Here is a 13,801-nt window from a genome sequence, read left to right on the forward strand (position 1 = left end):
TATCAGCATTCATCAGTGAATCTTAAAATACTTCAAGTATAGCATGTATTATTTTATTCATAAACTATCATGCTGACAGTTTAAAGGTCTTGTCCACATCACCCAGAAAGCCAATACTACAGCTGACAATTATTCCAAGATTTTCTGACTCTCAATTCATAGCATGACTTTGAGACTAGTTTTTCTTGGGCAGAAGCAGGTTGGAAGGTTCAGAGATTCCTGAGAAGCAGGTAAAATAAGAGGCTAGGTAAAAAAGAAACTAAGGATCTTGGCTACTTCTGTTTTTCCAGGCCCAACCTGAGCCACCTTTCAATAACCTTATTTTCATTTCATGAAAATGTAGGTCATTTTCAACTAATCTCCAGTCAGGCATGATTGCCCATCCATAATCACTAGTCACTTTTTTCCACATTTAGCCTGAGAGATACTCCTTTTGGCCAGTCTGGGACACTTCACAGTAATTTAATCAAAAGGGAAATTGTTCATACTCCAGTCTAATACCCAATTACTTCCTTTCAAAAACAGTTATGAGTAATTTGCTCTCATCTGTGGGAATGTTTTAGAAACAGGTGCCTGTTAAATTAACAAGTTTGGACAGCTTCTCATCCACTCCGTCCCTGGAAAGACTTACCTCCAGTTATGCTGCCTCCAAGGGAAGCATCACACAGGTCACTTCTAGAAGTTCTGTTTCAAGGAAAGAATCCCTGAAGTCAACCATTGGCAAATTAGCAAAACAGCATTTGCCAGGTCTGCAGCACTGCTTGCGAAAGAATTGCTTACAGTGATACAGACTCAAAAATAGAGGCTACTGGCAACATGAAGGAAAATTACATATGAGAAAGTCTATATAGAAATCTAGTGTAGGATGTATCCATGGTAGGCAGGGCAGGTAAATACCATGAAGTCAATTCCAGTCAGTGGCATTATGCCAGTTTTTGCAGCTGCAGATCTACTCAAACACATCTGTCCTCTTGCAGTGAAAGCGTATCACTCAGTCATCTCTCTTCCCAAGTTCGCATTCACTCCAGTCACCCTGCTTTCCAAGTCTTTTAAGCTTTATTAGTAATACAGTCAGGACCTACTCTGCACCCTCGTTCCTCCAGAAGTTACACTACATTCTCCTTGTTTTCAATGAATGGACATACACATCCAAAGTAACCTGGGGTGTTTTGAAGGCTGTTTTACAGCCAGTCCTGGTAAGGAACCTAGCTTAGGAGATACATTCCCAAGAGATGGCCTCAAGAAGGAAATTCAGAGCCTAATTTACAACCCCTGCATCACCATCTAAGGAAGTCTGTTTCCCTCTGTTGACTATAGAGGCCCCTGAGGATGTTAAGCATCATCTCAACTAGATATGTAAATATTACACGGTGCCCAACATATGAAAAGGACTCCAGGTAATAGCAACAGAATTAAAACCAACACAAGCAAAAAACTGACAGTGAACTTACTCTGAAAACTTTTTCCACCCTTGCAATACTCTTCCCAAAGATGGTTCCAAGTTGGTCTCCAATCCCAGCCAGCAAGAAGCCAAACAGTGGAATCCCAAAGATGGCATATAAGATGCAGAAAACCTTGCCTCCAACAGTGCTTGGGGCAATATTCCCATACCCTGAGGAGAAAAACAATTGTCAGACTCTCAGAAATTATACACGGCTGTTTAGAAAAACTAATGGGTTTAGAAAGACTGCTGGTCCTGCAGGCATACCTTTGTTCCACATGTAATTCCTATTTACAGACATTCTATGGAATGACATCATTTCCCAGGTGAGCTACCCCCTGTGATTTAGTACGTCTTGTATAGCCTCAGTTACCCATCTTTTCTATAGAATCAGGACCTCTCTAAAGTTATTGTTTGATTAATTAACCTAGTTTGACTTATCATGGCACAAAAATCCCTCTGTTCTGGTCTGATGCCAGCACGCTGCTGGTCCTCTTGGGACTGTGCCAATGACCTCCTGACAGGAGTGTGATTCACCTGACAAGGCTCATTTTCAGTGGTTAGCTCATAACTTCCTCAGCTCCTCATCACACTGATTAGTTACACTGCGGCCTCCAAACTGTACCCACACTGTGCAAATCTGCTCTTGAACTCTTTATTCAGTTCCCTTTTCTATTTGACAATAAAGACCCTCGCGTTGGTATTTCATGAGGTTTTTTAATGGCTTTTAACAAGGAAGTTGTTAAAGCCTTCCCTCTGAAGATCCTACTCCATTTATCTTTAAAAATCATTATTGATGTTGTAATAAAGGTGCATACATGTCTTCCTTCCATCCTGTTAGGGTATCGTGGGGCTGTTGGAAAGATGACAGATTCTGACCAAGACATAATTCTCCAACTGCTTATCCTGAGTGAAAACTCTCATTTTGGCCCAAGCATGTTTGGGCACATTTGTAAGTCCCAGCCTTGTAACTCCAAATAAAATATTGGGAACATCTGATGCTGGCAGAAAGGCAGCTTTCTACCTATCCTATGCAGTAAACTACACGTAGTCACCACAGTTTGTTCAGGCAACTCTTCCGTTCCCCGCACCACCCATGTGACTTTAACCTTAGGAATCTACATAGAGCATTATGACACCAGTAGCCGCGGTACTTCTGTTAAAATATTAACGTTAAAGAGAAAAAACAAGAATTGTGGCATTAATATTTGCACCTTTTTATATAAGATCAGGTATCCTTACTGAAATGTTATAGAAATTTGTATTCTGACTATACATAATTATTTGAAGATAAAAAATGATCATGCAATCACAAATCACTGATGAAATAAAGTGGAAGCACAGAACATCCAGAGAGATGGAGATCTAAGAGAGTGTCTGCTTCATCTACAGCAATTCCTTCTGGTCCTTGGGAATTAAGCCTGGGGTCCCAGGTCCTAATCCTGTTCCAGTGTTTGTGACACTGGCACTGGATATATGGGATGATGAAAGGACTATGCTGACACACAACACTACCTCCCCCACACCCCACAGTCCTTCTCATGTCTGCATTCATGATCCCAGATTTTTCCTAAAAGTCCAAGAAAATCCACAGGCTAGTGGACTGAAGTTGACCACATAGTCTGCTGAGTGTGTGCCTAAAAGGAGCCCTAGTAGGGCTCAGGTGGATAAAATATAATCATTTTCATGCCCAGAAACAATACGTAGACTTTATGCAGCCTATAAAAATTTCATTCATGGACAATTTAAAGCAAATATGGGCAAAAATCCAGGATCTTTTCAATAAGTTAAACTAGCAGATGTCAATGAATATGCCTACATAAACTATGCCTACATAGTGGCATTTATTTTAATGAGTAATTTAAAAGCTTGTCACTTGGGTCTACTGAGTAAACAAATATTAAGGGAGGGTTTTCTGACATTTGATTCAGAAATGTTTTCTTTCTTGCCACCCGCTGGGTTTATGCTACCATTAAAAATACGTGGTAATGTAGCTGAGTATATAGAGGAACACAGGGAGGAGAATGCTCTATACAATTGCTCTTTCACCCGCTCTCTGACAACAAAGAAAAGGCAGAGCCAAAGGCACAGACTCCACTGTTTGAGATGATCACAACAGCAAGTCAGGATTTTTTTTGTTGTATTACCTGCATTGAGAACTTGCAGAACTCAGTCAGATTCTCAGACTTTAATGAAGGGTTATGTGATTGTCAGATTATTTGTCTATACAGTCACCATTGTGTGTGCATCACATTTGTAATACGGAGAATCACTTTATCCAATATTTAAATCAGAAGAATACTCAAAGGCAATGCAAATAAAAAGGAACAATTTGCCAGTGATTTCCAAATAATCAGATCTCTTGACCTCTAACTATGACACCACTGAAATCAAGCTTAAGATTATAAAACCACTGTATAATTATCAGCAGGTTAACTTTATCATTAATGTTATCAGCTTATCTTCTGAAATCCCAGCTGCTTGAACAATCTTCCAAGAAAGGAACTGGCTCACAGAGAAGAGGATAAAAACCTTAGCATATCTAAGGCCAGCATTCAGAGATCAAGAGACTAAATACATTGGACACAATGTATAGGGGGGACAGATGATAAGGGCCTGAATAATGAACTTACTAAAATTAGTGTTTCAATAAAAGTAAATGGAGCAGTTCAGAATATCCTTCAGCTAGTACAGAGAAATGTGTCAATATTTCAAGGCCACAAATTCTAGAATGGAAAAAAATTTTTTTTTTTTTACACAATGTACAATTCATGGAATTCCTCCCAATTATTAGTATGAAAGCAAGGAAGGATTTTAAAAAAGATGTGATACTTATGTGAATACATTTCCAGTTACAAGGAGTAGTGTATGAGAAGAATTACTTATACCAAACTTCAGAGCATAAGCCAAAATTAATTGATGTAGCTTGGAAGAAAGTTACCCTTATGGGTAAATTAATCTATAATATTAAAATGCAAATTCCCAACAACCATAGAATAGTTATTTCCTTGGGTACTGGTTCTTGATCTTTTTAGTGAAAATTAAGACCACCTGCATGTACATCAAGAACAGGGTTATAAAGCCTTAGCTACATCAGTGCTACTTGTTTTCCTTGTATTCTACCCTAATTGTGTAAACAGCTTCTGATGTTTACCCAGAGGCTCAATGCCCTTGACGCAGACCAGAGGCATGCCTTCTGAGAATTGAGAGAAATACTGTTCAGCCACTGTATTTCTTTGTGATCTACCTTCCTCAAATTTATTGTCTCAGTGTGACTATGTATTTTAAAAGATAAACAATAAACATACCTATTGTTGTGATGACTGTTCCAGCAAAGAAAAAGGCACTTCCGAGGTCCCAATGACTGCTGTTGTTAGAGGAATTTCCTATGGGGCTGACTCCTGCATTATCAGCATCAATAGCATGCTGCAAAGAAAGAGACAACAAATCAGCCTTATGCATAGCTTACCATATCCTATGCAAGTCAGTATAGGCTCCAAAGGGAAATTTGTAGAATACCTGGTCAAAGTATAGTCGCATCCTCTGTACACAAGAGCTGACTATATGACTGCATTACATAGCGATTAAGGTGAAAGAAAGGTACAATGCATAGACAAATGACAAAAGATACAAAGCAATTTAGAAGTAGAGGACCGACACCCCAAAGAGATCCACAAATACCATTCTTGTAGCAATTACCAAAGGAAAAATTCCGCAATGGGAACAGCTGATGTTAGAAGCAACAAGAAAGGTGGTTAATACAAATTATGTTTGTGAAGTCAACTGAAGCTAGTCAGCCAAGGATTTTAATTCCCAGACAATTAATAATTGATTAAGTTATTTATATCTTACGCTAACTAAAGAAAAAATAGGTTACATATATGTCATTTGAAATAAACAGGTAGGATAGCTATGGAAACATAATGGAACAACTTTGTCATCAGCTAAGACTTCCCAGTTGCCACACTGGACATGATCGCATGTCCACAAATGTAGCATAGTACAGAGGCTCACAGCTGGTGCTTGAATGAACTAAATCCAGAACAGAAGCTGAGGTAGCTATACTGCTTCCAGGTCACTGTCCTATGTCTCACACAGCACTGAATCAAACCAGGCAGGCATATCAGCCTGCTGAATGTTTTCTTGGGAATTTCTAAAAATGCACCATATTGTATCATGGGGACGCACATATTTGCCTTTCATTGCAGCTTCACAATCCAAAGGAAGATAGAGCTAAATACATCAGCCTTCAAAGCACAAAAATAAATCTCTCACAGACATCTGACATTCAGCTGAATTGCTCTAAGTTCACTTTTGAGATGCCCTTTGGTACATATTCTCTAGTTGCTTGTAGGTCTCATGCAACCTATTGCCCATCATAGAGAAATTCAGACCTCACTCTGGAACAGCAGCTGAAATGACTGCCTTTCAAAGTAAACCTCTCCTTCTCAAATGTTCCCAACTGAGATTAATTTCCATAAAACCAATGCAAAGGAACCAAGCTTCTCTCTTTCTGCCTCCTACCATTTCCAGCTCTTTGCCTTTCTCCCATTCTGTTCCAAACTCACTTAATGTTGCTTTTATCATGCTACTCATGCTACTGCCAGACCTTCCCCTTCTCTCTCACTATAATATTTGCTCCTCCTCCTAAATATTGCCACCAGCCTTTAGCCTTGGTTATTTCGGTGAACTTATTGCTGGTCTCAAGAGAAGAGGCAAAGTGCTGTCTGTTACATCTTCTCTTTCTTTGACTTTGTTCAACACAGAATTCTCACCTATCAATACAAGTTTGTTTTGACTTTTCTTATTCCGTTTCTTTAACCACTTCTTTTTTCCCTCTGACTTATGATCTATGAATTGTGACTGCCATTTTTTATTTCATCTTTTTCTATACAGTCCATGTTAGCAAGGTTAACCATTCTATTTTACTGTTGTCCCACTTCTCATCAGTTCATGTCTATGAGTTCTCTCCTGATCTTCATACATTCATATTCTCTTGTGCTTTTAACACTGACTTTTAAATACATCCATTTAACACCTATTCTATACCTAGCTTTCATGACACATTTTTCTCCTCATTCACCTGTTCCCTCTGATGGCTCATTTATCACATATTTTCTTTTCTTCCTCTTCCATTTGGCACTTTTCCTCACTCATTTTTTGCCTGTATTTCCAACTGACTTCATTGTCACAAATGTTCCTCTACCACATTTTTTTCCTTGGGCTAGTTTCAGCTAATCTGCTCCCCAGTTTTTAGTTATTCATCACATTGCCCCACAAAAAGGGAAAGGAGTGGGAGAAGAGGTGCGTGGGCAAGAACAGAGGCCAGGTATATCTAAAGAGATCAGTACAGGATAGCCTTTTTTAACAGTGGAGCTGCTACCTGCCAGGCTAAGCTGATTGTGAAATCACAGCATGAGCAAGCTCCAGACTGGACCAGTTGCATTTCATGTGAGCAGAAAGCCAGGGTTCCTCAGCACCTATCCATACCTCAAGAAACAGGGATATAGAGAAAGGAAGTGTTCAGGACCAAACCCTTTGAAAGGGCTTCTGTACCAGTTGCTAGCATATTGCAGGTGGTGTGAAAGCAGAGATCATTTGTTTGTTTACCCAGAAGAGCATAAATCAGCATAACAGACAGCTTGCCTGCTTAAATAGGCCATGACACACTGTCAGCTACCCCGGCATGTTACTTCTGCCAAGGAATACTGCGTGCCTTCCCCTTGAGTGTATGAATGTCAGCGAGCTAATTACAATACTTTAATCACATTTCAGTTTATGCAGTTTAGCAAGTCTATTAGGGCCCAGCACTAACCCCTGAAGTGAAGGAGCGTCCCATTGCCTTAGGTAGCTTTGAGCTTCTCAGGCTTCCTTCTGATCCAGAACAAATTCATTTTTTCTTTAAAGCTTGACTGACATCATTCATTTATAAATATCCAACTATCCCAGTGTTATCTGTTAATACACAGCATTTTGTATACTGTGATGGAGGACAGAAAGAGAGCAGTAAGAGGAGAGCAGCCCTGCGGTGAGCAGCACTTAAATATGCAATTTCAGGTCATGCAGCAAGTAAAGGATGCCTCACTACCACCACCACAAGTCCATCTACACAGAAGTATCCTGCTAGATGAAGACTGACACAAAACTTGAACAAGAACACAATCACTGGCAAGACTCTCCCAGTTCACACAGACCATGAAATTTTGCAAGTTTCTCATCTGTGAAACTTCAGATAGGCTTTGCAGCATGACCTGAAGAGCTGCATCCTCAGGTTATCTTGGGAGCGGGGAAAGAACCAATCTCCAGAGTGCTAACCGCTCTGTTGACAAACCTTCCACATTTAGGACATTTTATATTAGTAGTTTCAGGTATTTTTATAGTTGAAGTATCATCAAAAGTAACATGTCACCAAAGTACCCACAGCTGTTTCACACTTACTCCTTTCCTGATCCCTTCTTCCTTCTCAAGAGGAGTTACATGCACAGTACACAACATTTTTTTTCAATATTTTTTATGAATTCAAACTGCATTCTTCTTTAATGAACAGGTATTAATCTATGGTTATTTATCTAATTAAATGCCACCCATTCAGGGAAGGCAATAACTTGGACTACCTCAAAGGGCTTTTTTGGCAAGAAATTGTCTTTCTTGCTGTTCAAATAATAGATGTGTCCTAAAGCTGATAGGCAGATAGGAGTGAGGCAATGACAAAACTACTAAAGTAAATCCAAGTACTCAATTTTATTTTTTTTAAATATATATTTCTGATCACAATTTTCAGTATGGTTCCCTACCATTGTATAGATGTGTATTTTGCTCTCGGCTCCCTTGGTATCAGCACACAACAGTCCCTCTGTAACCAAAAAGACATGGTCTGGTGAATCTTCATGGGACTGAAGACAAACCCCACAGCAAAACCCCAGCATATGTGGGGATACTGGGATGACTGAATCCTGTATTCCCAAAGAGAGTACATCCAGACTCCATGTCAGTCTGGAATAGGCTTTATCAGTTCCATCTGTTGATATTCAAGCAGCAATATTTAAAGGCTATGAGGCATGGGCCCACCCTGGGCTGCCTAGTTGTTAACATATAGGAGTCAAAGTCCAAACAAAGGTATAGAGAACACTAACTTGTCTCACCAGGGGTCAAGAGTTCCCCCCACAAGGTAAGATTGAAATAGTATCTCTTCTCTATGGATAAAATCAATTATATTCTCCTTATACCAAATAGAAACTACTGGGGTTTCACCATCTCAGTCCCTGCCCCAGCGACGCCGTACAAATGTCGGGTGCCAGCTCCTCGCAGCCCTGCCCTGCCCTGCCCTGCCCAGCCACAGGCTCCGCCGAGCTGGTGCCTGACCCATGGGCTGCTGTCCTGGCCCAGCCTCAGCCTGGCCCATTCCCCAGAGAGATGCCTGATAGTCTGGGCTGGGGCATGCCCCTGGCTGCCCCTGGCCAGCCATGCTCCCTGGTTGGCAGTGGTGGGGTCCACAGCTGCCAGCTCCATCCCCTGGGTGCAGGTGGGCCTCACTGTGCGCAGATACTCACCTATCTGATCCTCCTTGGTGTGTGAGTGGGTACATGCCAGCCTTCACTAATGTTGTAGGTACCTTGATTAAGACAATTACATCAAGAAAAAGTCTGGAGTTATGCCCATAGGCAACTAGATAGCTGGGAGCTAGTGCAGCTGATGAGGAGACAGGAACCAAACAGACTGTTTCTGGTTTCTCTGGGAAGAAAGCCTTTTATCTGGTTCATTTTTTCATGTTTTTCTAATTTCTCCAGTAAGACCCCAAGCATGGAGAAGACAAATCTTTTCCAAGGACAAGCATAATAACCTTCTTGAATGCTGAGCTACTCAAAGGATGCATCCTATGTGTAACCAAGGATAGGAATTTGATAAGAAAATTCTTGTCATCTTTTTTCTAGTTCCATTAATTCCTCTCCACAGAACATGCTAATCCAATAATGATTATCTCCCTCTACAATTCTTTTCCAAGCAGATTCCTATCAAGCATACAAAAGTTGTTTCAATTGCCTTTCATGCTCTGATGTTTCTCTGTTGTGATTATTAGGATGCTTCTCATTAGCAAGCAGCTTTTAAAGACTAATCCCTTAATAACTTTCCTCTGTGCTCCCTACCTCTCTACTTATTCTCACCACCCCTCATACAGCAATTAAGTGATCCTCATTGTAAATTCCCATTTATTCACTTTTCCACAAAAGCATTTCTGAAGAACCAAGGCCAGCAATTTTTGTTCAGGTATAATCAAAAGTAATAAGCCTTGAAAGCCCATTCCTTAAATATTTCTGACTATCCCATAAAGGCCTTCAGGTGACAATCAGCCAGATAGTAATCTACCTACACTTAGAGTGACTTGATTGTCGTGCATGCATTGTGTCTGAGGGCAGACCCAGAACACTCAATAAGGGACATGCACAAAGATCTAAGTCCAAAGGGCTTAGCTCCCTGCAAACTTCTTAGCTAAGTTCTGGAAGCAACATAACTACAGGACAGCTGCAGACTTCTGCAGCATCTTCAGGTCGGTCTGCCTCCTATACAACTGGAGTATCTCCTGACTGAAGTTACAAGCTAGGGTGCCTGCACCAACTTCGAAAGGACCCAAGAGATCTGAATTCTTTTTTCACATCCTTTTAGAGGGAATAAGATAAAATAAAGATCAGGGACAGAACGGAAATTGGGACAACTTCCAGAGGCATGGGCAGAAGGTTCAATAATGAGATATTTACCATTGTTTTTCTTCACAGTTTGAATAGCCTTTTCCCATCTTCAGCAACAGACAAGTCTTCTCTATAGTTAACTCAAAATACCTTTTTTTTATTCCTGCATTTTCTAGAGGTTTCTTCTAGCACATGAAAGCCAACCAAGTTCTCTTCATTTTACAAGGAAACACCCTGAAAAGACAAGCTGACTAATGACACTAGTGAACCTGTCAAAAGGCTGAAAAATGAAACATCTTTACGGGATGTTCCCTTTCTTGCTTAACTTCAGGGCAAAAGTAGTTCAGAACACTACTTAAAAGTGCCTATCCAAAATATGAACACTTACTAACATAATTAGCCAGTAAAGCCTGACTAACTTATTTCTAGCTCTGCTTTCTTTTCAGCTTACATTCGGCTAACTCCAATGAGTTGCTGTAGTCATTAGTGAACGTTGATAATATCACTTAGTTCCCGAGTGGGTGATTTTTTTTTTATATTATAATCACTGACACTCCTAAATTAAACCCTGAAGGAAAAGGAAGTAGAAAGCAGCCCATGAATAACCTACATAATGTCTTACAGTAGCAAACCACTCTATGTTACGTCACTGTGCAGGGCTCATTATGAAAGCAGGGCTCATTACAAAAGTTTTTACTCATACATGGTGCACAGGATACATAGAAATGGAGTATGAATACCTTTATGAGGCCCATAGGAATTACTTTGCCAAAATACATTGATGGTCCTCCTGCCTGCCTCTCCTAATGATAGATTCCTTTAATCTGATCTTTCTGAGAGGTATAACGTCTCCATGATACACTCTAAGTGTGCATTATTACAAAGACTTCCTTTTGTACTAATAAGTTTATGCTATGTCGTATAAGAACAAAAAAAAATGTTTTGTAATATGTCGGCAGGTGTAACTACCAGTGTTACTTTTCAGCTGTATGTCCAGTCACTTCAGCCCTGTGCCTTTGGCTATTTGTTCAAATGGGTACAATACAGCTCAATGTACTTGAAGCACCTAAAGGTTCTTTTACCATACTCTAGATTTCACTTCTCTTTAACTCTGAAAACTCAAACGTGTTGAGATAGAGCTCATGACTTTGTCATTTACCTGGGTTGGGGCAACCCCCGGTATCAATACAGGCTGGGAGATGAAGGGATTGAGAGCAGCCCTGCCAAGAAGAACTTGGGGTACTGCTGGATGAAAAGCTGCACATGAGCTGGCAACGTGTGCTCGCAGCCCAGAAGGCCAACCATATCCTGGACTGCATCCAAAGCAGCGTGGCCAGCAGGTCGAGGGAGGGGATCCTGCCCTTCTACTCCTCTCTGGTGAGATCCCTCCTGCAGTACTGCCTCCAGCTCTGGAGCCCTCAGCACAGGAGAGACATGGACCTGTTGTAGCAGGTCTGGAGGAGGCCACAAAAATGATCAGAGGGGTGGAACACCTCTCCTATGAGGACAGGCTGAGAGAGTTGGGTTTGTTCAGCCTGGAGAAGAGAAGGCTCTGGGGAGACCTTATTGCAGCCTTTTGGTACTTGGAGGGGGCTTCTAAGAAAGATGGGGACAGGCTTTTTAGCAGGCCCTGTAGCGATAGGCCAAGGGGCAATGGTTTTAAACTAAAAGAGGGCAGATTTAGTCTAGATAGAAGGAAGAAATTTTTCACAGTGAGGGTGGTGAACCACTGGCACACGTTGCCCAAAGAGGTGGTAGATGCCTCATCCCTGGAAGCATTCAAGATCCCATTGAAAGGGTTTCTGATCTAGTTGCAGATGTCCCTGCTCATTGCAGGGGGGTTGGACTAGATGACCTTTGGGTTCCAACCCAAACTATTCTATGATTCTATGATTTTCATATTTTGGTATTCACCATTGTGCCAAGCTATAGATCACATGAGGCATTAAATAAGGAATTTTCTTCACTGCAACAAATGTCTTCAGAAGCAGAAATGGGCTTTACAAATGTACAGCTGAGAACTTCCACTTGAGGTGACTTTGGACAATACAGACTGCACTGTGAAATACTTGTTATTGCTAAGAAAAAATTATGAGTCGTTGTGTTAGTATTAGGCAGATCTGAACCAAAACCCAAGTGATAAATACAAATTTAAAATACTTTGACTCTTCCTAGGGATTTGCATTGCTTTCATCAGTATATTACTTCTGAAGTCTATGAATAAACTTCACAGTCTGGACTCAGCAATTCACATTTGTGCTCCAGTACTAATATTTGCAATACGTTATTGGAGATCAAGTTGGAAAGGATGTCTCATCCACACTAAATTTTAACAGCTTCCTCATACAGTGCCGTACATCTTCTTTATAGGTTTTCCAAAGGAGAATCCTTTGAAGGATTGACATTTAGGCAAAGGCATAAATTTTTCCATCATTAGCCTTGTAAAGACCATGACACTCCCTTCCTCTTCTCCTTAGAAGGTTGTTCCAGTGATAACCCCATAGTAAAAGGTTACAAGCCAGCTATAAGATATCTCTTTTTGTATTTTTTCCATATTCTCCAAAGCACAGAGGTGAATCAACACAGTCATTCTGGAGAGTATGATCTGTGTTCATCTAAAGGCTTTCTAAAGGTAGGCAAATAACATTAATTGTAAATAGCTCCTTCAGCGGTAGCCCAGTGCTGACTGCACACAGCACAGCAGCCAAGACCTATGTAGGTTGCCACATCAGTCTGAAATCACAGTTGTAACAGCAGATGCAGCATTTGGTGCAATGCAGAAATGCATCGTGCCAGCCAGGGAGATGTCACTTTTGAGATCATCAATACGAAAGCATGAAAGCAGAATGTTAACCCCCTGACATTATCTTTAAGCAGCGGTTCATTGTTCTTCTGTGCAAGTCAGTTACAATCAGAATTTTCTGTATCAGCATACCCAACCACAGCTCTGGAGCCAGTTTCACCTCCAGACATGCAGAAGAATCCAAATGAACTTATTCTTTATTGACAAATCTGTTTCAGTATTTCACATCACTTGGCCTGCAGACATTCAGAAGCTAAGCCGCTAGACCCATTTAATTTACCTTTACGAAATTATTTCCAGTTACCCAGTGTAATGCCTGAGGACATACTGAAATCTCAGGAGATGATAAAATTTGTTCAGATTATCTGCCTTCTAATGACACAGCATGCCTGTTTTTTATTTTAGTTTCACCACTTTTGAGGTGAAAGAAGGAAAAATATTGTGTAAAATGAAGAATTAAAACTGGTGCATAGCTTAGGCTAGAGAATAAGGGTTATTTAGGAATCTTTGTGCTGCAGTCAGTATGCAGGCATCTATAATCCTGTTGCTTGTTGCACCTATTATGTATTCTGCTTTCTGCTAGAAAAGAAAGCATTTTGCATATCTTTTAATAGTGACATTCCCATCATGTTTTTCATATTTTTAAAAAATCCTTTAATCAATCAAGCACAGTTATACCTGAAGAGTTGAGGGAAATACAGATCTCTGCAACACTGCAATGAGAAATACATCTGAACTAATATCCCTGAGCAGAAGTTACCCTGCCAACCAAATATGTTCACCTGTCTTTTGCAGACAGATGAAGGATGTGATCCAAGCCAGCCCTGATCCAAAAGCTGTATAGTCACATCAGCACAATACCGCTTCCTGCTG

At 40.6% G+C, this 13,801-nt stretch overlaps 1 protein-coding gene across 1 annotated transcript in view; it reads right to left on the bottom strand.

Moving 5' to 3' along the window:
* KCNK10 (potassium channel, subfamily K, member 10) overlaps nucleotides 1-13,801 on the bottom strand; it is a 66,054-nt gene that overhangs the window by 25,819 nt on the left and 26,434 nt on the right. The window contains exons 3-4 of the mRNA XM_010285904.1: nucleotides 4,750-4,867; nucleotides 1,452-1,612 (exon numbers count right to left, since the gene is read on the bottom strand). Of these exons, the coding sequence (XP_010284206.1) occupies nucleotides 1,452-1,612; nucleotides 4,750-4,867 (279 nt within the window). The remainder of the gene's footprint in view (nucleotides 1-1,451; nucleotides 1,613-4,749; nucleotides 4,868-13,801) is intronic.

Source organism: Phaethon lepturus, unplaced genomic scaffold (genome assembly GCF_000687285.1).
Source record: "Phaethon lepturus isolate BGI_N335 unplaced genomic scaffold, ASM68728v1 scaffold15824, whole genome shotgun sequence".
In the NCBI taxonomy this organism is placed as follows: domain Eukaryota; kingdom Metazoa; phylum Chordata; class Aves; order Phaethontiformes; family Phaethontidae; genus Phaethon; species Phaethon lepturus.